Source organism: Chiloscyllium punctatum, chromosome 44 (genome assembly GCF_047496795.1).
Source record: "Chiloscyllium punctatum isolate Juve2018m chromosome 44, sChiPun1.3, whole genome shotgun sequence".
Taxonomy (NCBI): domain Eukaryota; kingdom Metazoa; phylum Chordata; class Chondrichthyes; order Orectolobiformes; family Hemiscylliidae; genus Chiloscyllium; species Chiloscyllium punctatum.
Window position 1 is genome coordinate 44385087 of NC_092782.1, and position 25696 is coordinate 44410782.

Below are 25696 nucleotides of genomic sequence, written 5' to 3' on the forward strand. Positions count from 1 at the left end.
GCTTCCCAAACATTTTCCCAGTGCGACCCTACTTTAATGCCTCAAATGAAAATTTGAGGGGTACGAAAGTTAATGAGTTAATATTGTGTGAATGAAAGTGGTGCATTGGGTTTCAGCTGCTGACTAGGTTCCATCGACTGGGAAGTGTTCAAGCTGCAGTGTTTCAAAAACAAAGATCTGTTAGGCCATATCCAACATTAGAAAGCACAAGGATTTAAACATTCAGTTCCAGCTCCACAGCAGCTATTGTTGCCTTGGTCCTTGCAGCTCCAAGGTCTCGCCTTGTGACCCCTCTCTGGGGCATGACCCATAGTTTTGGAGGTCCTGCTTTAAGTCTTGGCAGTGGTTCAGTGAGTAGCATACCCTGTAGTGTTCGGAGGTCATGGGTTTGAATTCCTTTCCAGCGTCTTGAGCCCAAAATTCCATCCTGTGAATATGCTGGCTGGTTAGGAATGGTGCTTTATGAATGAGAACTAATCTAAGGTCCTGTCTGCCCTCTCGGGTAGACACGAAAAATATAATGGTGGCTCAATGGTTAGCGCTGCTGCTTCACAGCGCCATGGATTCAGGTTCAGTTCCAGCCTCGGGCAACCGTCTGTGTGGAGTTTGCACATTCTCCCTGTGTCTGTGTGGGTTTCCTCCCACAATCCAAAGATGTGCAGGTCAGGTGAACAGGTCATGCTAATTTGCCCATAGTATTCAGGGATGTGTAGGTTAGGTACATTAGTGAGGATAAATGTAGAGTAATAGGATAGGGGATTGGGTCTGGGTGAGTTGCTCTTCAGAAGGTTGGTGTGCACTTGTTGGGCCAACTGGCTTGTTTCCACACTGTAGGGATTTTACAGTCAAGATTTTTCTATGATCATTTTGAAGAAAAGTATGGGAGTTATGCCCTGAGTCCTGGCTATCATTCAATCAACACCACTAAAAACAGATTATCTGGTCATCATCATCTGTGGGAGTTTGCTTTGCAAACAGTGGCTGCAATTTTCCTGCATCACAAAGCCAAGTTTCAAAAGTAACTGATAAAAACCAAAAGAACTGCTGATGCTATAAATCAGAAACAGACAGGATTGCTGGAAAAGCTCAGCAGGTGTGACAGCATCTGTGGAGAGAAATCAGAGTTAACGCTTCGGGTCAGGTGACCCTTCCTCAGAACTTGTCTATATGAGAGAGGAAACTGGTCTGGCCTGTATTACAACAATGGCTGGTACCTACTTCTCACCACTAGTGTCATTCCTCGCTAACACTTCCTGACCTTTTAGGAAAATGCAACATTTTGTCTTGTTCTCCCACTGGAAAACTTGATTCTGTTGTTTCCTATCAACAATGTCCTTTGTCATAGGTAGTTTCAGGACATCAAATGTTGAGTGCATCTGAAGCTTTACTGTGAGCAATGTCAGAGAGCTTTTGAGTCATCACATGGGTTGTGTTCCCGTATGCTAACAAAAATTGTCTCAGTCATTTGGTTAGTGATCCTTGATCTTGAGTTATCTTTAAGGAATATTTCAATGTCTGAGCAAAACTTTCTGCCAAACTATTTGTGGCTGGGTGATGAGGACCTGATGAATATGTTGGATTCTATTCTGCTTTAGATAAAGTTAAAACTCATACAACACCAGGTTATAGTCCCAACAAGTTTATTTGGAAGTACAAGCTTTCAGAGCACTACTCCTTCATCAGGTAGCTAGTGGGCAGGATCATAGCACACACAATTTATAGCAAAAGATCATAGTGTCATAGAACTGATGTATGACATTTTGATCAGTTCTATGACGTTCCCCTGAGAATCCATCACCCCCTACATTTTCCAAAATAGCATACCTGTTTGAAATGGGTATATCCACAAAAGACTCCTGCCCTAGGTGCCTACCTCTCTCACCCTTCCTGGAGGTAACCCATCTATGTAACTGTATCTGAGACTCCCCCCCCACTTCCTATAACTGCCATCCATCACATACTGTTGCAGTTGCAATTTCCTCATCGCTTCTATCTGTCTCTCCTACTGATCCACTCGATCTGATAAGATTCGCATCCAACAGCATCTATCGCAGATATAATCCGCAATAACCCTTAAACTTTCTTTAAACTCCCACATCTGACAAGAAGTACATATCACTGCAAAGGCCATTTTTGCTCCTTCATAATCTACAGACCCAGAAAATTTTCTCTACAAACACTGCTCCAGGTTAAATTAATAGCTTTGGCTTATATTTTAAATTTAATCAAGAGACTTATCTCCAAAAACATATAATCAAAAAAGAATCCACTACACTCTCTACTTTTAGATCTTTTACTCTAAATTACTTTAAACCTTGTCCACCCCAGTACAACACCGGCACCTCCACGTCACTGCTTTAGATAGTCTCTAAGTTCTTGTGCTATAAAGCGTGGACCATTATCAATAACAATTTCTTCCAGATAACCAACGCTTGCAAAGAAAACCACCAAATTTTCAATGGCTCTCCCTAAAGATGCTGCCTTCATGATGGCAACTTCAGGCCATCAAGTAAGCACATCAGTCCCGATGAGATCCAGTATGGATTAGTCAATATGGATTCTTTGCCAGACCTGTCTAGCCATTCCCATGGGTATAATATCACTAATGTTACCCACTGTTGCACAAAATGCACATATTCCAGTCTTCTCAGTTTCAGAATCAAGCCCTGGCCACCAGAGACAGCCTCTGGGTAAATCCTTCACTCTGCAAACATCACAGTGACCTATGTGTAGTCCATTTAATATACATTTCCTTAGCTGTAGTGGAATGATGACCCGTATTCCCCACCGAAGTCATTCTGCTTGTGTGGATAGTTCTAGCTTCCATGTGATTCATGGCTTCAGTTCTAGGCTTGTTCCTGTGATCTTGTCTCAAAGTATCATGTCCATCACTTTTGGTCATAGTGGATAATTTCTGGTATGCTTCCTAACTTGTTGAAGTAGAAAATTTCTACATAAGGATAGTTTTTAATCAACTCACTTGGCAAAGGCAATTTAGAATGCCCACCAGCATTCCCAGGTAAGTTGGATTGTCAATGCTTGGTTGTAAGAGTGTGAGCTGATAGCACCAACACCCACCTTTACAGAGAAGATATCCCTGTATGAAGCCCAAATATTGTGGTCAATGCTCTGTGGTCTGTTAGTCATGTAAACTCCTTGCCATAAAGATTTTGGTGGAGTCATCTAATGCCAAAAATGATTTCGAGAGGTTCTTTCTATGTGCATAGTCCATAACTGCTTTGTTTAATGATCTTGATACTAAAGCTGTTGGCTTCTCTTCACCATTATGTGAGAAATGATTCCTCCCATTCCATATTTTGATGGATCGTATGTTAGTTGCAATGTTAACTTGGGTCATAGTGCCTCAGTCCAACTGACTTTGTTCAAGCCTCTTTGGATCGTGTAAAGGCTGTCTCACATTGATCTTCCCACTTCCTGTTATTGTTTTGGCATTGTAAGTTGTGCATTGGCTTGACAATGATTGCAAGATTTAGGGCAAACCTGCCACACTAAGTTAGCAAGCTCAAAAAGTGATCGTAGTTGGCTTTCATTTTTAGGTGCCTCAGTTTGGGCTTTTACTTTTGAAAGTGATTTGTGTCATCCTTTCACATTAATGACATGGCATAAATGTTCAATGGAAGACTTAAAAAATTCACATCCGTCTTTCTCACTCTGAGGCCATAATCATCAAGTCTCAAGCATCTAAATTGTGGAAATGTTCTTTTTCATTGCTCCCCTTCACTAAAATCTCATTGAAGTAATACTGCAGTCCTTCCAATCAGCTTAAAATCTGATCCATAATGTGGTGCAGTTTTGATTTCAAATAGAAGCCTCTTATATTTCAAAAGTCCCTTGTGTCACAATTATCAAGTATTTCTGTGACTCAAGCTTCACAGTTATATGGAGAAACGATTGACGAAAGTCAATTTTACTGAAAAGCTGATCTCCAGCTAGTCCATCAATTAGGCCATTGATTAAAGGCAAAGGATACTGCTCAGCACACAGTACCAGATTAATAGTGACCTTAAACTGACTGCAGATACATACCAATCCATCTTTCTTCATGTCTATAACATGCATGGCTCAATCACTCACATTTACATATTCAAGAATCCCCGTCTTGCCTCAGCCTTTGGTCTGTCTACATAAGATACTATCCAACCTTGGAATATTTTGCTTGTTTCTCATCCTTGATTTTCACTTTGACAAGGATCTTTTAGATCCCTGTTAAAAACAATGGCATGTTTATTTAAAACATGTCATTGCTTAATATCAGAATCTGACATACTTCAGCCCACTTGTGTGATTTTCTTCAATCATATTCATGACAACATCTAAGAACAAATCTTTGGACTGATTGTGTAACTGAACCTTGTTCCAAGCCCCTAAAGACATCACTTCGCCTGTATATGTCCTTAGTATAGTTTTTGAGGCACAATGTGAATCAGCTACTTCTCAGACGTTCGGGTATCAATGAAGCTGCTGCTCCAGTGTATGTCTCCATTCTTATCAGTTTGTCATTAAGGGTGTGTCCCAGTATTAGTTGGTGTCAGCAATGGCCAGTACATTCAATAACAACTCCTCTTCAGTCTGAGTTGGGGCTTTTCTCATGCCCTTTTTGTACTGTGTAGACTGTTTGATTTCTGAACTGTTGCTGTATGTTCATGTGTCTCCTTCAAACACACCCATCCAATGTGACCTTTTTGCCACAGTTTCTGCATACAATTTGATGCTGTGTAACCTGTTTTTCACACCAATGGCAGTTTTGAGCCTGTGTTAGTGCTCCTCACTCAGCTGCCATCTTGTGAACCTTCTCAGCCACCATTATGTGAATTCTCATGCTTGAGCTTAACTGAACTTCCTGGGCTGCTTACTCAATTGAGGCTGCCTATTGCAGTGCTTTCTTCAAGTCTAGGTTCCTTTCCGTTAATGATCTTTTCTGGATTGCTTCACATCTTAAACCACACACCAGTCTATCTCCAATAGCATAACTTCAGCTGTCTCCAAACACTCAAAATTCTACTAAATTCTGTAAAATTGCCACAGCCGGGAGATAGATTCAACATCACGCAGGTTGCATTTGTGGAGTCTAAATCTTTCAACAATCGTCGATGGCTTTGATGAAAAATGGTCGTGGAGTATTCCTACTATTTCTTCCATGATGTGAAGGTGCCAGTGTTGGACTGGGGTGGACAAAGTTAAAAATCACACAACACCAGTTTATAGTCTGACAGGGTTACAGGGCAGCCTTGGTTATCTGAATCTCGAATATCCAAATTTTGGATTATCCGAACAAGATCTCAAGGACCTGATGCTTGCGTAAAATCTGACAACAACAAAGCCTGAGGCCTGAGGGCATAAAAATCTCTTGATCCATCTTACACTGTATCATTTGATGTATGATACTCTGTTTGAAACAAGATCGCCTGTTGTAACATAATAGCTACATATTAAATAAAGGCTTAAATAAGAGAACTGACCGAGCAAGAGAAACTGGATCCGGGGCCACCAGGGGAACTGCAAGGGACACTGTGGGTAACAAGTACCCTCTACAAGTGTCTGTCGCAAGGGGAACGCGCGACACCACTGGCCACCAGGGGAACTGCAATCTGGACTCACACCCGCTCCCCGCAGCCATCAGATCAGTTATCCGAACATTCGATTACCTGAACAAAATACTCCCCGTCCGTGTCATTCGGATAATTGCAAGTGTTCTGTACTTGGAAGCACTGACTTTCAGAGTGCTGTTCCTTCATCAGGTAGTTATTTCTTGTTAGGTTTTGAGACTTGGTTTCTCTGGTCGTACCAGATTCTTCAGGAGGTTAAAAGTTTTCCCTCATAATACTCAAGAACAGAGAGATTATATTATCTGCTTCAGTTTTGTTTGCTTGAACAATGGAACCTCTCCATGTAGGAGTTCCAGCTTTCTGTATTTTCGTCATATGGCACCAAAATTTCCAGTCATTCTAAATTTATTTTAAAATGAAAAGGGCCTGCATTGTACGATGTACCATGAAAACTTTAGCACGCCTTTCTTCTTTCCAATTAAAACACGGTATTCCTGAGGCTGCCTGTTTTCTTTCGAGACTATACCCCTAGCTCAAAACACTTCCCTCTGTGGAGGGTACTTGTCACTCAGTGTTCCTTCAGTATGGAGACTGTGATGAGCTTTTTGTGCATTGTTCAACTCTTCCCTGGGGTGAATTCCTTTCTTTTTTTTTTACTGACTTTATCTGTTTCAATGCAGTGATTGCATCTTTTGATTTTTTTGCCTTAGAATCTGAAGTTAGGAACATGTTATTTTTAAATTTTTTTTGACGAATGAGTGGATTGCCCTGATGGATCTCAAAGCAGTTTTTATCCTCATCGCTACATTTCTTCTCTTGTTAGCTTCAAGAAGGATAGGAGTCCGATGTGTTTAACCATTGCAGGAGGTCATTCACTCGATAAAGCAGCAAGTTAAACTAAACTGTTTCCCTCCAAAAGGGCTGATGATGTGCTCGCATGTCACATGTTTGGCATGTTAAAGTGACAGTCCAATATTGTTACATAAATATACAACACCTTGCAGATGGGAACTGAACCCAGCTTTAAAAAAACAAATGCTTTTATTGCAAGAAAGTAGATAAGTTTTAGAAAATGCATTGAAGAGAAAAAAACAGCCATAGAAAAGTAAAAGACCAATAAACGGCCCACGCGAAAAGGTAAATGAGGTAGAACATGTTTCCATAGGAGAGGAACGTCAAGATTCCTTTGGGGAATCCCATAGCTCAGATAATGCATTAGCCATGCAGACATTTATGTCAATTATCATTCCATGAATTCCAACTTTGACACCAGTGCTAATGTCACAGTATTATCAAATAGCTGACTTTGGTGAATAAAGCATTGCTTAAAGCTGACTGAAGTTCATTGAGCAACTCCCTAACATAAGGGGCATGAGTTACGAGAAAAACCTATACAGGCAGTCCCTGGGTTGGGAACATATTCTGTTCTTGAGTCAATTTGCAACTGAGTTTGTGTGCAGGTCAGAGCACAATAAGTACAACATAAAATAGCCGTTCTTAAGTTCGAGGTAATACTCACATGTCAGATGTTTAAATTTAATATTGATACACATCTGAATGGGATAACATTCATAAATATGAGCATTTGAGAGTTAAACATTTATAAATTGGGCACGGGGTGGTGGGGTTGATTGGTGCAGGTATCCTGGAGATGTTTTCAACTCCCCCTCCCACTCTGCTGAGGTCATACAGGTCCTGGGCCTCCTCCACCGCCACTCCCTCACCACTCAACGCCTGGAAGAAGAACGCCTCATATTCCACCTCGGAACACTTCAACCACAGGGCATCAATGTGGACTTCACCAGTTTCCTCATTTCCCCTCTCCCCACCTTACCCCAGTTCCAACCTACCAGCTCAGCACCATCCTCATGACCAGTCCTATCTGTCAATCTTCCTTCCCACTTATCCGCTCCACCTTTCTCTCTGACCTATCACCTTCATCCCCACCGCCATCCAGTTATTGTACGCTTTGCTACCTTTTTCCCAGCCCCACTCCACTCCCATTTATCTTTCCAGCCTGGAGGCTCCCTGCCTTCATTCCTAATGAAGGGCTTTTGCCCGAAACATCGATTTTCCTGCTCCTCCGATGCAGCCTGACCTGCTGTGCTTTTCCAGCACCACTCTGATCAAGCGTCTGCAGTCCTCACTTTTGCCTAATTCATAAATTGGGACTAACTCTATGTGCATCATAACCAAGAATTTTCACTGCTGAGCAGAACATTGTCTATTAGACTCAATCTCTTTCAAAAGAGGAAGAGGTTCAACAACAAAGGTAAAGGAGAAGTTAGTCAAAGATTTTGCTGCACTGTGTCAGATCAAAGAAGAACCTAAACAAATAGCAGAATTTCCTGAGGTTTGTCATGTTGGAATTTTGGAAAAAAAGGTTTCATGCTGGAATGAGATGGAAACTGTGACTGTCGTGGTTCGGTTGAAATATTTTCCATTGTGATCAATGATAAAGAAAGTTCAGAGTCCAAATTGTAACAGAGTTTAAATAAGGTACAAGCAAAGAAACAGCAACTGAATTGCCTATATCATTTGAGCCAATCCACAACTGAACTGAGTTCGACTACAGCACAGCATAGCGAACAATTATTGATGACATTAGATACTGCGCAATAAAAAAAGGGACAAGTTCAAGCAAAACATCCATCCTCCCTACTTTCCAAAAAGAGGATCCCCCGACAACAGTGAAGGGAGTTGCAATCAAGCAAGAATGCACCTCTAGGTTACACAATTGAGCAGGTGAACACGTGGGTCTCATGAATTATTCAATCACTGTGATGAAAGGAGAGAGTCTAAATTATTCAAGACGTTAAACTTATCTGTTTCAGCATAGGTCTACAGGCAGAATGGGAACCAAATTCTACTAGCACCAATTTAAGATATGGAACATACAAAACCTTGGAAAAAAAGCCACTGAGAGGAGACAACAATATGCAAAGATCCAAGATACAGCAAAAAGAAATTATCTGCTACCGCAGGGAGCACACCGTCAGTTATAACCAATTACTGTATATTAACAGAATCCTCTGTGAAAGCAATATTAAAAATTAAAGGTCCTCCACTTGAGGACTTCAGACCTCAGACTGTCCGGAAGACAATCCAAGTCAATTAATTTCTACAAAATAACATTCTCTCAACTTTGAAGAGAACATGTTCAGATATAAAAGGGTACAGGTGGGCTCATCTAGATGTGATAGCTAAGGCCTAAGGCTCTAGAGAGTCTGCTGTGCTTGAGTTGGGGGGCAGAATTGCTCTGCTTGAATCAGGTGTTGAGCCAAGGGCCAGAAACAGCACAAGGGCTTATGTATCTGTCCTTGCCATATCAGCAAATGATATGAGGGAGATAAGACTTGGGAGTGAAACTATATATATGGATCTGAAAAAGTTATTACTTGCTTGAGTCCGGTAACCATTACGCAAATAGGAGTCACAGGGGCATGGTCAGAGACTTGAAGCTGATAGGAGACAGACCTGAGGCTAGTGAGTTTCTCACAGTCTCTAGTATACTGGCAGGGGAGATACCAGGATCAAGAGTGGAGCTTCGAGTCATCAGAGCTAGTGGAGATCATTGCTGGATCGTGATTGGACGTTGGAGGATTGTTTGGTTGTGCTGACCTGCTCTTGGTGGATCTTCATGCTGGCTTTGGCCTAACGCCAATTCAGGGACCAGCCAACCTCAAAGCTATGGCCTCAGCAGCTGCCTGCAGCCCCAACCAGGGCATTTGCAACACAGTCCCAGTGACTGTGAAGAAAGTGGAGGATCATACACCTGTTGATCAGACGGTGTTTGTCAAGAAGGTTTTGCTGGAGTGCTGTGGGTTTGATGCAATGGACATGTACTGCCTGCATTCTGCCAAATGGCTTTGACAGTCTGCTCAGGGAACCGCTCGACAGGATCCGCCCTCTCCTTTTCCCGAAGGGTCTCAAGGACGCTACGTGCTGACCACTTCCCCCAACACCCTCACACACCACCTTCTCCACACCATCATACCACCTCCCCCCACACCCTCACATACTCTCCCCCCACACCCAGAACTTTCCAACAAGCACCAAGACGTGGCTTGGCTGGTGGTGAGAAGGGCTCTGCCTGTGAGATCCTTTATGCACGCCCGGACTCTCTGCCGCACCGCACGCTGCCCTCGAAGTGGCTGCGGGGGAGACGAGACTGTCACACACCTCCTTCTGGAATGTGCCTATGCAGAGGAAGTCTGGAGAGGAATGCAGTGGTGCTTGTCGAGGTTCGTCCCGAGCAGCGCCGTGACGCGGGACTCCGTGCTCTACGGCCTGTTCCCTGGGACTCACACCGAGACGAACATTAACTGCGCCTGGAGGATCATCAACTCGGTGAAGGACGCTCTCTGGGCGGTCCGAAACCTGTTGATCTTCCAGCTGAAGGAGTTGACCCCGACCGAGTGTTGCAGACTGGCACATTCCAAGGTCCAAGACTACGTGCTGAGGGACGCACTGAAGCTTGGGGCAGCTGCCGCCAAGGCGCGGTGGGGAAAGACCACCGTGTAAGATCGGCCTGCCGAAAGAAGAACAGGGGGCCCATGCGGACGTTTTTTTGGGCTCTGCTGATGCCTCAGCCAAATATATGTATATGTACAAGATTGAAAAATGCACAGGATTGTAAATGCGAATGACAAGGATAAATGCGAATCTGTGTTTGTAAATATGGACATATGTATGGCATGATCAAATGTACAGACCATAAAATCATTCTATGAATAAAGTATATTTTTGAAATAAAAAAAAGGACATGTACTGCCTGCAGGATTTCACTGGGGCAGGCTATTTTGACATGACCTTCAGGAGTGTGAAGCACTGTGAGCAGCTCCTGAAGGTCTTCAAGGAGAAGGAAGGGGAACCTCTGTTCTCCATCTTGTCGGCGGTCCCGTTGTGTGTGCTTCCTGCACAGAGGAGTTGGGTGGTTATGAGTCATATGAACAACCTCCACGTCCCAGCAGCTGATGTCCTGACCTTCCTGAGAAGATACGTCCGGGTCGAGGGAGAAAGCACCGATGTGGTCGATCCTTTCGGGATCTGGATCAGCAAGCGGCAGGTCAGGGTAACTCTCAGGGTCGATGCCAGTGGGAACATCCTCCACCCGCCCTCCAGCTTTGCAATCGGAGGAGGCAGAGGGTACCTGACGTACACAGGGCCGCCGAAAGTGTGCCGAACCTGTGGGAGGTCAGGCCACACGGCGGCGGATTGTAAGGTGACCATTTGTCAGAATTGCAAGAAGGAAGGTCACCCGACCAAGGAATGTAAGGAGGCCAAGAACTGTAATCTGTGCGGACAGGCGGGCCACGTGTACAAGGCCTGCCCAAGACGAGGGCCCACCACCTCCAGATGGCTGGAGGCGGCAACACGAGCCGTGGACCACAAAAGGCCAGCAAGGTACCACAGACCAGCAGGGGAACGGTGTCTAGGGGCACCCAGAAGGATGGAGCAGAGTAGATGGCAGCCAGAGGTGCAGCAGCCAATCCAAGCTCCCACTGTACAGATGTAGGAAATGGAGGAACAGCAAACCAAGCAGGCAGAGGACTGGATTCTTGTAATAAACAGGAAGAGGAAACCTGGCCAGGCCTCCAAAGCCACCCAGCAAAAGGGGGAAATGACACCTGCATGAGGAGGATACAGCCAGCTCTTCAGATGGTGAGGACGGGCGCAAGGAGGGAAGAGGCAAGAGTGCCGTGGGGAGAAAGGAGGGCAGCACCCCCCCAAACAGGAAATGATTAACCCTCTGAGGGGGCCGGTAAAGCCCACCCCCCCACCCGGTGAGAACCAGGAGGTACCCACCGCCCCACAGCTCCAGGTAACTGGGAGCTCCTCGGACAGCCCCGCTGTCAGACAGAGAACAGGACAATGCGAACCCTGGTCCTGACCCGAAGACACCAGAGCAGGGAAATGCCTGCAGCATCGAGCCGGAAACTACCTCAGCCCTGCGAGTGTCCAGCAGTTCGCGTTCACCACAGGGATGCAGATAGCTACCCCAGAGAGGCAGGGCCAACAGCAAATGGACACTGGTAACCTGATAAACTGAAATGGGGATAAAAATTGCCTGTATTAATGTGCATAGCATTAAATCTGCCACGCGATGTGTCTCTACGATGGCCTTCCTGGCCAATGTTAAAGCCGATGTCGTGTTTCTGCAGGAGTGTGGGATACCGCACCTCAGCAGCTCCAGGAGATGGTCAAGCTTGTGGGCCCATGGGCTATCAGTTTGGTCAGGGGGGCAATGATAGCCGTGCTTCTGGCCTGGGTATCCTGTTGCGAGGAGGCAACTTCACCATCTCCGAGGTTAAGGAGGTGTTGGGTGGGTGCCTCCCCGTCGCTGATGTCATGTATAGAAACGCTCCCCCAAGACTGATTAATGTGTACGCCCCAGCGGGTAAGAGTGAACGGTTGGCCGTCCTGCAGCAGCTTCCACTGTTGCTGTCTACGTCCAGGCTGGTCATTCTGGCCGGAGACTTCAACTGTATCATTGATGCAGATGGACAATCCGGCGGGGGGGGAGAGACAGTAAACTGGACGCCACGTCCAGAGCCCTGATGGAAACGGTCAAAAATGCCAAGCTGCACGACGTCTTCAGCACCCCTGCAGACGGTGCGCAGTGTAGATACACCTGGTCACGGGCAGACGGGTCTATCCGCTCAAGGATTGATTACCTGTTTGTGTCCTGAACGCTCTCGGTCAGATCCACCAACGTCAAGCCGGTGTTCTTTTCTGACCACTGCCTCCTGCTGGCCGACTGTCACCTATAGGACGAGCAGCGGGCTGGTAAGGGAACGTGGAAGCTGAACACCAAGCTGTTGATCCCGGGAAACATTGAGGAGCTCAAGAGGGACTACGCAGGTTGGAGAACCGTGAAGCCCCTGTTTGAGTCCCCAGCGGACTGGTGGGAAACAGTAAAAGGAAACAAGAGGTTCTTCATCCTCAAAAGTACTCAGAAGGCGAGAGAGAGACAGGGAAAACTGTCCCGGCTCCAGGGAAGTATGCAGAACCTGCTCCTGCTGCAGACGATGGGGTTCGATGCCACAGACGATCTCCAGGAGGTGAAGGGCCAGCAAGCCTCGCTCTTTGCCTCGGAGGCCTCTAGGATAATCTTTCGGTCCAGGGTCCACTCGGTGGAGCAGGACGAGACGTGCTCACGTTTCTTCTTCCAGAAGGTGCACAAAGAGAGCTCTGTGCTCAGCAGCTTGAAGGAAGAAGATGGCTCAGTAACGTCATCTCAGGCTGACGTCATGAGGATCAGCAAATCCTTCTATGCAAGTCTGTTTTACTCAAAGCCAACCGACAGCGCGGCCTCCCAGTCGTTCTTGTCCTCTATCACTGAGGTCTTAGATGACAGAACATGGGAAAGGCTGGACCAGCCATTATCACTGGACGAGCTGACCAAGGCCCTCGAGTCCTTCGAAAAGAATAAAACTCCTGGAAGCGACGGCTTACCGATTGAGCACTATTCTGCTCTGTGGGACTTGATTGGCCAGGACCTGCTGGAGGTGTATGTCAGTGTGCCTCTGGCAGGTACCATGAGTGAATCCATGAGGAAAGGCATCATCACCTTCATCTACAAACGGAAGGGGGAGAGGGAGGAAATCAGAAATTGGAGACCAATCTCACTATTGAATCTTGGCAAAGGTCATCAAAGTCTGCTCTGGGATCGGTGATCCACCCTGACCAAACCTGTGCTGTACCGGGCAGGAAGATCGCTGAGAGTCTCACACTCCTCAGGGATATGATCGCATACATGCAGGACAGAGGGTTGGACACATGCCTCATCAGCCTGGACCAGGAGAAAGCCTTTGACAGATATCACATACGTATATGAGAGATGTTCTCTCCAAAATGGGCTTTGGGGAGGGAATCTGCAATTGGATCAGACTGCTCTACACCAACATTGTCAGTGCAGTCTCAATCAATGGGTGGGAATCAGATAACTTCCCAGTCAGATCTGGAGTCAGGCAGGGCTGCCCTCTCTCTCCTACCTTGTTTGTGTGCTGCATAGAGCCATTTGCCGAGTCCATCAGAAAGGATATGAGCCTGAGAGGGGTGACTATTCCTGGCAGCTGGGGCCTGCAGTTTAAGGCCTCCCTGTACATGGATAATGTTGCCATTTTCTGCTCAGATCCGCTGTCCGTGCACAGACTCTTGTGCATAAGTGACCAGTTGAAACGGGCCTCGGGGGCCAAGGTAAACCGAGGCAAGAGCGAGGTCATGCTCTTCGGGACGACCAATCCTTCATCCCCTTCACTTTCAGGACCGACCACCTGAAGGTGCTGGGTATTTGGTTCGGAAGGGCTGGGGCGTGCACCAAGTCACAGGAAAGTGAGGCAGAAACTGGGCTACAGTCGCTCTCCATCGTGGGTAAAAACCTGGTCATCTGGTGTGAGGCACTGTCAGTGTTGTTATACGTGGCACAGATCTGGCCTATTCCCAGAACCTGTGCCGTCGCAGTCACCTGGGCCATTTTCTGATTTATATGGAGATCAAAGATGGCCAGGGTCCGAAGGGAACTCAATGTACAAAGCTCTGGGCAATGGGGGAAAAAACACACCAAATGCCACCCTCACCCTGATGGCCACCTTTGTGTGTGGCTGCATCAAGCTGTGCGTGGATCCCTAGTAAGCAAACACCAAGTGTCACTATGTACTGAGGTTCTACCTGTCCCCGGTGTTGCGAGGGATGGGCCTGGCCTCACTGCCACGGAATGCTCCAAGTAGTTGGATCGTTCCGTATCACCTGTCCTTCCTAGAGAAATTTATGAAGAAAAACACCTTTGACCACAAGTCCATCAGGAAGTGGTCAGCACTTAGTGTCCTTGAGACCCTTCAGGAAAAGGAGAGGGCGGACCCTGTCAAGCGGTTCCCTGAGCAGACTGTCAAAGTCATTTGGCAGAATGCCTCATCGCCAGAACTTTCCAACAAGCACCAAGGCATGGCTTGGCTGGTGGTGAGAAGGGCTCTGTCAGTGAGATCCTTTATGCAGGCCCGGACTCTCTGACGCACCGCACGCTGCCCTCGAAGCAGCTGCAGGGGGTACGAGACTGTCACACACCTCCTTCTGGAATGTGCCTACCTAAAGAAAGTCTGGAGAGGAATGCAGTGGTGTTTGTCGAGGCTCGTCCTGAGCAGCTCCGTGATGCGGGACTCCGTGCTCTACGGGTCTGTGCCTAGTGGATCATCAACTCAGTGAATGATGCTCTTTGGTCTGTCCGAAATCTGTTGATCTTCCAGCTGAAGGAGCTAACCCCGAACGAGTGTTGTGGACTAGCACATTCCAAGACAAGGTCCAGGACTACGTGTTGAGGGACACGCTGAAGCATTGGGCAGCTGCCGCCAAGGCGTGGTGGGGAAAGACCACCACGTAACGTCTGCCTGCCAAAGAACAGGGGGCCCACACAGTAAGTGGGCTCCACTGACGCCTCCGCTAAATATATGGATAGTAAACCTACAGAACTGTGTATAGGAATGATTACTCGATCTCTGTATGCAAAGAAATGGAATGTTTACGTATGTATGGCATGACCAATTGTACAGATCATCAAAATATTTTATGAATAAAGTATATTTTTGAAATTAAAAAAATAATTAAATGGAATAATTGCAGTTGGTGATACTTTTCATATTGCTTAATAAACAAGACTTTTGTAGTTGCACCAGGTAGGTGGCTATCCACATCAATGCCAGATTGCTTTGCCCTTGAAGAAATTCATACTTATAATAGCCCCCTTCAGTCCCAATCACCAGGGTCTGACTATGGAATGGAAAACAAAGTTAAACTTTCAGGTCATCAGGTACAGGGTCATTCACATGAAATTTTAACTGTTTCTTGTTTTGGAGATGCAATCAGACTTTCTAAGCATTTCAAAATTTCCTGCTTTTATTTCAGATTTTGAGCAGGACCGGTATGTTGAAATTGTTATCTATTTTAAGCATTGATTGAGGGATAATGGTTAACTAATACAATGAGTAAAGTGAGGAGCATGGGATACATCAGAGTTTTAAGCAGCGTGAAGTGTATCAGTTCCTCTTCAAAAGTATTATGGAATATTTTACTTCAACCTGAGAAATCATACAGAGTTTCAGTTTAATGTTTCATCCAATATACTGCACATCAAACATTGCAGTGCTCCCTCAGTGCTGCTCTGGTGTATCAACCTAGATTAGGTGCTCGAGTCTCTCATCTTCAAAGTTGAGAAGGCTTTTGACAGAAAAGGCTGATGTCATTTCATAATTTTTGAGGTAAGCCTAATGCTCGACATATTGACAATTACATACAATTCAATAACTCATTGGAAATTACTGAACAATTGTTCCCTCTGTCACAATCGGCCAGATTTTCCGAGGAATGGTAATCACACACCAATTGCCAACCCCCTCGGTTTTTAATCAATGAAAGAGCTCTACATTTCTGCAAGGAGATTCTGATCAGGGTTGTTTCAGAAATCCAGAGCTGTACTTCTATTCTGGCAGGTTTTCGTAGTGTTGATCAATTGGGGGAAGGCAAACATAGACATGTAGACAGCCATTTTGACAGGCCCTGTTAAAGGGTAAGTGTATTAAGTAAGTGTGAGATTAGAGAGCTGGGACGATGTGGTGCCAGGTGGCTGGGGGCACAGTGCCAGGTACATAAGGTGCCAGATGGGTAGAGGTTAGGGTCAAAGGCAGGTCAGCTTCCAGGTGGTCAGTAGAATGTGCCAGGTAAGTAGGGCACCAGATGTGTAGGGTTCTGAGTGGTACAGGAGAGTGTCAGGAATGTAGATTCTTAGGGACTTAGGATACCAAGTGGTTAGGGAGTATGGAGCTGGATGATAAGAGTGCCTTTTGGTTGGGGAGTGGAGCTCCAGGTGGGTACGGTACCAGTAAGTAGTGTCCCAGGGCACAAGGCAGCAAAGGGTCATAAGTTAATAATGGAGTGTTCGGCTAGGTCAGTGGGCGGAAGATATTGGATGGGGTACTGCTGTCAGGTGGTGGAGGGAATGTCAGGATCCAGGATGTTGGGTCTGGCGGTGAGGGTCAGGTCTCAGAAGACCGTGTCAAGGCCTTCAGGCATGCAGGGGGGTGTCAGGCCTGTGGAGCAGGAATGAGGAGTCAGATCAGATTCTGGTGGTGTTTCTGGTTTGGTGAATATAGTTGGAGGTGTGTGAGGTATGTTGGGGATTCAGTTGAACAGTTACTAAGGAGTTAAACAAAGTGTTTAATAATCTAAACTTTCCTAAGGAGCTATTTACCTTACTCCAGCATAAACGTTAAAACTACGTGATTTAAATGGATAATTTCCTGTCATAGGTTATTGTTCAATGGAATCTTTATTTTCTTGATCTGCTATGATGAGGATTCCACAAGATTCCTATGCACAACTCCCAACAACGTTTCAGAAATGGTTATCTATCCATTAGAAAATCCAGCCAATTCTTCTTTGTGAAATAACTAAAAGGAATTGATAGGTCGTATGATTGGCACTAGTCTTTATGAATGCTGTTGTTATGGACCAGACCAAACCCCTCAAAATATATGAAGAAGATGACCTAAACCCCAACTTATTCTTATTTTAAAGACAAGTGCCAGGCATTGTGATCCAGATGCAATTTGATTTGTCAAAGTGCCAGGCTTGAAGTAAAACATTCTTTACTCATACACAATAGTAAAAATACAGCGAAAGAAAGTATTGGAATAGCTTCACTGTTTTGGAAAATTTAACAGAATGATAGATGATTGAACTACTAAACAGTAACCGTTCCAATATTGTAACATTCCATGAACACACTGTTGGCAAAGGCAAATTTAGCAAAATAGATTGTCTCACATGCAATTCTAGCAGCAGGAAGAGAACCCCCAGCTTTTAGTTTTAACGGAGAGAGGGAGAACAGCTTCCACATCCGGCTTCAATACCCCAGCAGTGACTGCTACTGAAAAACTAAAATTAAAATCCCGGCTTTATGGGAACTTGACCCCCACCATTCAGGCCGCTTCAATTGTTCCAACTTTACAACAAAAAAAAACCAAGATCTCACATGGTGTTTGCTTTATGGGCTTTGAAGCAGACCACACATCACCTCTGTCTCAACTCTTCTTCAATTAAAAAAAGGACAAAATACACCTCTTAAAGCTACACTATTTATCGGGTAAGCTGCTTGGTCATTTGTTGCATGTGTTTAAAGGGAATACATTTATCTGTTTGAAATGCAGAATTGATTTGTTTGTTTCCTGCCCCTAATCGGAGCCACCAATTACTGAGCCACAATGGTTTATGAAACAAATCTCTGTAGGTTGGCTTATGGGAAGATTGCATTTGTGATGTCTATCGAATTTTCTGCTGCTGGTTTGCTAATTGTTCACACTCACACTATTGCTTTCCACAAATGAGAATCAGCTTTTTTTTCTCTCTAACAGCGTGTATATGTGAGTGACTCTTCGAGCCTGTAGGAAGTTCCCTTGCATGTAATTAACACACAGCAGCTGGCTTATGTTATAGACATCAGACTGAAACGTTAGATCAGCACTTGCTTGATTTTTTTTCCCTCTGTACATTATGCAACAGGCTTTGCGAAGGGGGGAGGACAGAGGCATTTGGGGTGGGGTTTAAATAGAGAAAGGGGAATGAGAACTGAATGCTGCGAGAGTGACTGAGGTGTGTGTGTGTGTGTGTTTGTGTATGTGTGCGAGTGTCTTAGCCAGCAAACAACCCAGCTTTATTTTGTTAACTCCAGCCTCTGTGCAGAAGAGAGAAAAACACACACGCACACATACACACACACACATACATACATACATACGCACACATACACATCCATACAATCAAGACTTTGCCTGCTGCTGCTGAATGCTGCTGATCACCTTTTGAAGATGGTTGTGAAAAGTAACCCAGCGCCCCTCTTGTCTTTTTCTCACAGTGATTATGTCATCGAGGAGAAGACAGCAGTGCTTCAGAAGAAGGAGAACGAGGGATATGGCTTTGTCCTCCGAGGAGCTAAAGGTGGGATTTGCTGCATTCCTGATTCCCTTATTTTTCCTTTGTGAAACACCCAGGCACATAATAAGCTGGAATCGTAATGGTACAGCTGATCGCGAATTTGTATTTTGCCTGAGAATTTTTCACACTGCTTCTGTCATCCCTTGTGAATCCATCCAGTTTAACAGCTTGATCCTGTGTTGCTAGTTTAGTCTCAGCATCTTCAATCTTTGTGATACTTGCAACATGATAAGGAACCATTGTTATAACCGTATTGTAAAGATAAGCAGGGTGAATTCATGCTTTACCATAGACAATGTTCTATTCATCGTTGCAGGCAGCATAACTGCAGCTAGAAAGAAACAACAGAATAGCCATTTTCATCTATCTTAAAAACTGACAGCTATGCCAAACACTGGTGTAAAAATATGGTTGACATATTCGCCTGTTTTGTAAATATTTCAGAATGAACCATGTATGTGTTGGGAATAGCAGTTTTAGTAGATGGAGCACAGAATCACTGTTAAAAGCAGCTAAAGCCAGAAGCATCAGAGCCTTTCTCCAGAGTGCAGTTTTTTCTTTTCTCAGAGGCTAGAAGGATACTGTCTTAGAATATAGTCAGAATGTACCCGTAAAATACTTGCCACACTTTGAATGTGCACTCTTGTATCTGTGTCAGTAGCTGCAGCATGTGTGAGTGCATGTGTATGTATTGTGCGTGTAACTGTACATGCACGGAAGTGAATGATCGCACTTTTCAGGATATGTACGTTAATCTGACTTCACAAAATCACATGTCCAGCTATTGCTGCAAATGAAAACTATATATTATAGGACATATGGTACAGCTATCCTCAGATACAGAGCATGAATCCCATACTTCATAATGTATCACCATTTATAATGGTATTGTACACAGCAAAACTATAGGTCCCTTCACTACAATATGTATTGGGATTTATTTGCCACCTGTTCTGTATAACAGACTTCACTGTCCATCCCATTATTGAATGCAAAATGATTTACTGTCTTACCTATCTCTTCTCTATAATCTCTGACCCTCCACATAATGAGATTTACCATTCTTCCTCACTTGTACCTAACAGATTCACTGACCGTTCTTTCTTTGTACAGAAACAGGATACACTGCAAATTCTTATTTTTGTATATAATGGGATTTGCTGTCTGTTACTCTGTTATATATAGCATTGTACTTTCCTTCATGGATCGAATAGGATTCACTCTTCCATCTTCTAGTGTGAATAACAAGGTTGTCTGACCATTCTTCTATTTTAAAGGACTGACTGTCCTGTATTGTATATAACAGGATTCAAAGTCCATTCCACTTTTATATCTAACTCTTGTCACTTCCCGTTTCTCAATCATATAGAATAAGGTTCGTTGCACATTCTGCTACTTTTTATATAACAATATTCATTACCTGTTCCCATGCTGTATATGACAGTACTGACTGCCCATTCCTTGTAAATAAAAAACGTTGTCACTTCTTGTTCATAGATTGTATATAGCAGTATTTACTGCAGCTTTGCTTAACTGAATATAACAGTATTCATAGCCCGTTCTTCAGTTGTAAAATAAAAATATTCACTGCTCATTCCTCGATTGTATATAAAAGTATTCACTGCACTGGTGCTCTATTTTAAATTATACTATCCACTGTTCCTTCATCTGTTCTATGTAAAAGTGTTCATTCCTCTGTTGTGTATGATAGTATTCATTGTCAATTCCCCTGTTCTATATAACAACAGTATTCACTGCCAGTTACCTTAGTTTACCTGAGTATTCACAGTCCACTCCTCTCTTGGATAAAATAGTATTCACTACTCATTATTTTCTAACATGCAACATTGGTTACTGCCAGCTCCTCTGATTTATATAAGAGTTAACTCAGTTCCCCGTTTCTATATAACAATACTCACTGTCCATTCCACTTTTGTATATATAAGTGGTTACTGATTGTTTCGCTATATAACAAAACTCACTACTTATACCTTTATTGCACTTAACAGTATTCACTGTCTATTCCACCAATATAAATATTGCCAACTTCTCTATTGTATATAAGGATATTAACAGTCCTTTCATTTATTTTATAGGAAAGTATTCACTGATTATTTCTTTATTGTGTTTTTTTAAATTCACTCACACACTCATGGGATGTGGGCATCGCTGGCTGGCCAGCATTTATGCCTCCAGAAGGTAGAGGTGAGCTGCGTTCTTGAACTACCATGATGTGGAGGTGCCAGTGTTGGACTGAGGTGCATAATGTCAGAAGTCACACAATACCAGGTTATAGTCCAACAGGTTTATTTGAAAATACAAGCTTTCAGAGCACTGCTTCTTCGTCAGGTAGCTAGGCACAACTGCCGTTCACATGATGTGGATTGACCTCCAATGTCCTTAGGGAGGGAATTCCAGGATTTTTACTCAGCAACAGTGAAGGAACGGCAATATATTTCCAAGTCAGAATGATGATTGGCTTGGAGGGGAACTTGCAGGGCATAGGGTTCTCACATATCTGTTGTCCTTGTCCTTCTAGATTGAAGTGGTCATGGGTATGGAAGGTGATGTCGAAAGACCTTCAGTGAATTTCTGCAGTGCATCTTGTAGATGAAACATACTGCTGTTATAAAATGTCAGTGGTAGTGGGAGTGGATGCTTTTATATGTGATGCCAATCAAGCAGGCTGCTTTGACCTGGATGGTGTTAAAGCTGCACTCATCCAGATGGATAGGGAGCATACTATCTCATTTCTAACTTGTGCCTTTAGGGAGTCAGGAGGTGAACTACTTGCCACACAACTCCTAGTTCCTAGCCTGCTGTTGTAGTCACGAAATATATATAGTGTATCCACTTGGGTTTCTGGACATAGATAACCCCAAGAATGATAGTGGGGACTTCAGTGATGATAACACCATTCATTGAATGTCAGGATTGGGTGTCCGGCTAGATTGTCTTTTAATGGTGATAGTGGCAGATGGAGCTTAATTTAGGTGCTGCATTTTGGGAAAGCAATCTTAGTAGGACTTATACACTTAATGGTAAGGTCCTAGGGAGTGTTGCTGAAGAAAGACACCTTGGAGTGTGTAAGTTCATAGCTCCTTGAAAGTAGAGTTGCAGGTAGGATAGTGAAGAAGGCATTTGGTATGCTTTCCTTTATTAGTCAGAGTATTGAGTACAGGAGTTTAGATTAGATGACCTACAGTATGGAAGCAGGCCCTCCGGTCCAACAAGTCCACACCAACCCTCCGAAGAGTAACACACCCAGACCCGTTCCCCTACACTTGCCCTGAATTCTATGGACAATTTAGCATGGCCAATTCACCTGACCTGTACATCTTTGGTTTGTGGGAGAAACTGAAGCACCCAGAGGAAGCCCACGCAGACACGGGCAGAATGTGCAAACTTCACACAGTCAGTCACCTGAGGTGGGAATCGAACCTGGGCGCTGTGAGGCAGCAGTGCTAACCACTGCGCCACCGTGCCGCCGAGTTGGAAGGTTATTTTGCAGCTGTACAGGACATTGGTTAGGCCACTTTTGGAATATTGCATGCAATTCTGGTCCCCTTCCTATTGGATGGATGTTCTGAAACTTGAAAGGGTTCAAAAAAGATTTACAAAGATGTTGCCAGGGCTGGAGGATTTGAGCTATAGGGAGAGGTTGAGTAGGCTGGGGCTGTTTTCCCTGGAGCGTCGGAGGCTGAGGGGTGACCGTATAGAAGTTTATAAAGTCATGAGAGGCATAGATAGGATAAATAGACAAGGTTTTTTCCCTGGGGTGGGGGAGTCCAGAACTAGAAGGCATAGGTTTATGATGAGAGGGGAAATATAAAAAAGAGACCTAAGGGGCAACTTTTTCACGCAGATGGTGGTACATGTATGGAATGAGCTGCCAGAGGAAGTGGTGGAGACTGGTACAACTGCAACATTTAAAAGGCATCTGGATGGGTATATGAATTGGAAGGGTTTGGAGGGATATAGGCCAGGTGCTGGCAAGTGGGACTAGATTGGGTTGGGATATCTGGTCACCATGGATGAGTTTGACCAAAGGGTCTGTTTCTGTGCTGTACATCTTTATGACTCTATGGTTATAGTCTGGCATTTGTGTGTTTTGAATGTTACTTGCCACTGTCAGCCCAAGCCTGAATATTACCCCAATCTTGTTGCATTAAACATTAACGGTTTCAGTATCTGACGAGTCATGAATGGTGTTGAGCATTGTACAATCATTGGTGAATGGTCCCACTTCTGACCTTATGATGGAGGAAAGGTCATTGATGAAGCAGCTGATGATGGTTGGGCCGAGGATACTACTCTGAGGAACTCCTGCTGAGGTGTCCTGGAGCTCAGATGACTGACCTCCAACAACCACAAGCATCTTCCTATTTTCCAGGTAGAATTCCACCAGTGGAGAGTTTTACCCATGATTCCTACTGATTCCAATTTTGATCGGGCTCCTTGATGCCACACTCAGTCAAATGTAGCCTTGATCAAGAGCTTTAACTCTCACCTCACCTCTGGAATTCTGCTTTTTTGTCTATGTTTGAACCAAGGCTGTAATGAGGTCAAGAGCTCGGTGGCCCTGCCAGAACCCAAACTGGGCGTCACTGAGCAGGTTATTGCTGAGCAGGTGCTGCTAGATACATTATTGATGGTACCTTCTATCATTTTACTGATAATCGAGAGTAGACTGATGGGGCGGTATTTGGTTGTATTTAATTTGTTCCTCCATTGTATAGAACAGTATTCACTCTATCAAAGCAGAAATTCAGCAATCTGAAACAAAAACTGAAATTGCTGAAGGAACTTAACAGGTCTGGAAGCATCTATAGAGAGAAAGCAAGAGACTGCAGTTCCAAAGATAGGTCATTGAATCCGAAATGTTATTTCTGCTGTCTCTGTATAGACGCTGTCAGACTTGCTGAGGTTCTCCAGCAATTTCTGGTTTTGTTTCAGATTTCCAGCAACCTCAGTTCTTTATTTCAGTATTCACTCCATATTACTTTATTGCATCATTCATTCATTGGCAGTCCCTCACGTAAGGGTGACTCTCTGCCACTCTCACGGTGAGTCCATAGGTGACTGTACAGACCGATGCAGCTGCCACAGGCTGTCACACATGGGGGAGGTGAAGGGTTGGGTGGGGTGTTGGTGTGGGAATGCGCTCCTTTCTCTAATTACACCTGGCATCTGTTTTTTCCTGATGGCCAATCTCGAGGCCTTCCTGGATGCTCCTCCTCCACTTTGGACGGACTTGGGCCAGTGATTCCCAGGTACCTGTGGGAATGCTGCACTTCACCAGTGAGGCCTTGAGGGTGTCCCTGAAGCGCTTCCTCTGTCCACCTGGGGCTCGCCTGCCGTTTCAGAGCTGGGAGTAGAAATCCTGCTTGGGAAGTCTCATCTACTGTATCCATTGCTCTTGATATAGTCTCCTCTACATTGTGGAAACAGGACGACAACTTGCGGTACGTTTCAGAAAACATCTCTGGGACACACTCACCAAACAATCCCACTGTCCCGTGGCCGAACACTTTAACTCCCCCTCGCACTCTGCCAAGGACATGCAAGTCCTGGGCCTCCTCCACTGCCAAACTCTAGCCACCCAACACCTGGAGGAAGAACACCTCATCTTCCGCCTTGGGACCCTCCAACCTCCAAATCAATGTGGATTTCACCAGTTTCCTTATTTCCCCTCCTCCCACCTTATCCCAGATCCAACCCTCCAACTTAGCACCACCCTCTTGAACTGTCCTACCTGTCCATCTTCTTTCCCACCTATCCGCTCCACCCCCATTTCTTACCTATCACCTTCACCCCCTCCTTTATCTACCTATCGTACTCTTAGCCATCCTCCATATATCTCCCAGCTCCTTTGGCCACCCCATCATTCCTGATGAAGAGCTTATGCTCAAAACATTGACACTCCCGCTCCCCAGACATTGCCTGACCAGCTGTGCTTTTCCAGCATCACACTCTTCGGTCTCATTGTTGGTCATGTGGGCTCTATTGTATATGACAGTATTCATTTCCCGTTCTTCAGTTATATATTACAATATTTTGTGTACATTTCTCAATTGTATACACCAGTTTTAACTGTTTATCCCTTTAGTGTTCTTCTGTTGTATATATTAGTATTAAGTACCCGCTGCTTTACTGTATAACACAGTATTTGATATCTGTTTCTCTCTTGTGTATTGTGGTATTTACCACTCATTCCTCCATTATCGAGAACAGCACATTCGTCCAGAATATATAATTGTCTTCTCTGCCTGTTCCTCTTCTGTATATAAATAATATTTGCTACTCATTCTTCTGTTGTATAAAACAGCTTTCACTGCTTGTTCCTTTATTGTACAGAGTAGTAGTCACTGTCTGTTCTTCTGTTGCATACTACCCAATAATCTATTGTGTGAAACAGTATCCACTGACTGTTCCTCAACAGTATAGTAACAGTATTCACCAATATTTGGTGCTAGTTCTTCCATTAACACCACAGTTTTAACTGCTCATTTCTGTATCGTATGGGGCAATATTCACAGTCCACTCCCTTATTACATTCAACAGTTTTCACTGCTTGCTCCTCCACTGTACAGAACATTATTCACTACTAATTTGCTACTGTATGTAAATGTTCGCTGCCCATTCTTCTACAATATAATTGGATTCAATGTCTGTTCCAAAATTGTATCTGACAGTTCTCACTGGCTATTGCTCTGTTGTGTGAATCAGCATTCTTGTCCACTCCTCCCTTGTATACAAGAGTATTCACTGCTTTCTGCTCCATTAAATAGAACACATATCAATGATCATTCCTGTAGTGATTCTAAGTATATTAACTGCCCATTTCTTTACTGTATGTAAATAACACCCACTATCCTGTTCTCAATTCTGTATAACAGCATTCACTGTCCTCTTGTACACTCCTCTCTTGTACATAAGAATATGCACTTCTCGCTCATCCATTCTTCTAGTGTATATAACTCTTTAACTGCCCATTTATCCACTGTATAATACAGTTATCTCTGCTTGTTCCTCTATTGTATACCACCATATTTATTACCCATTACTGTACTGCCCAGAACAGTATTCACTATAAGACAGAATTCACCACTGTTCCTCAATTTTAGATGTGTAAAATCACTGCT

At 44.4% G+C, this 25696-nt stretch overlaps 1 protein-coding gene across 1 annotated transcript in view; it reads left to right on the forward strand.

Moving 5' to 3' along the window:
- The window catches only part of shank3a (SH3 and multiple ankyrin repeat domains 3a), a 973942-nt gene that overhangs the window by 699322 nt on the left and 248924 nt on the right, over positions 1-25696 (forward strand). The window contains exon 16 of the mRNA XM_072562789.1: positions 18472-18554. Coding sequence (XP_072418890.1) covers positions 18472-18554 — 83 coding nt within the window. The remainder of the gene's footprint in view (positions 1-18471; positions 18555-25696) is intronic.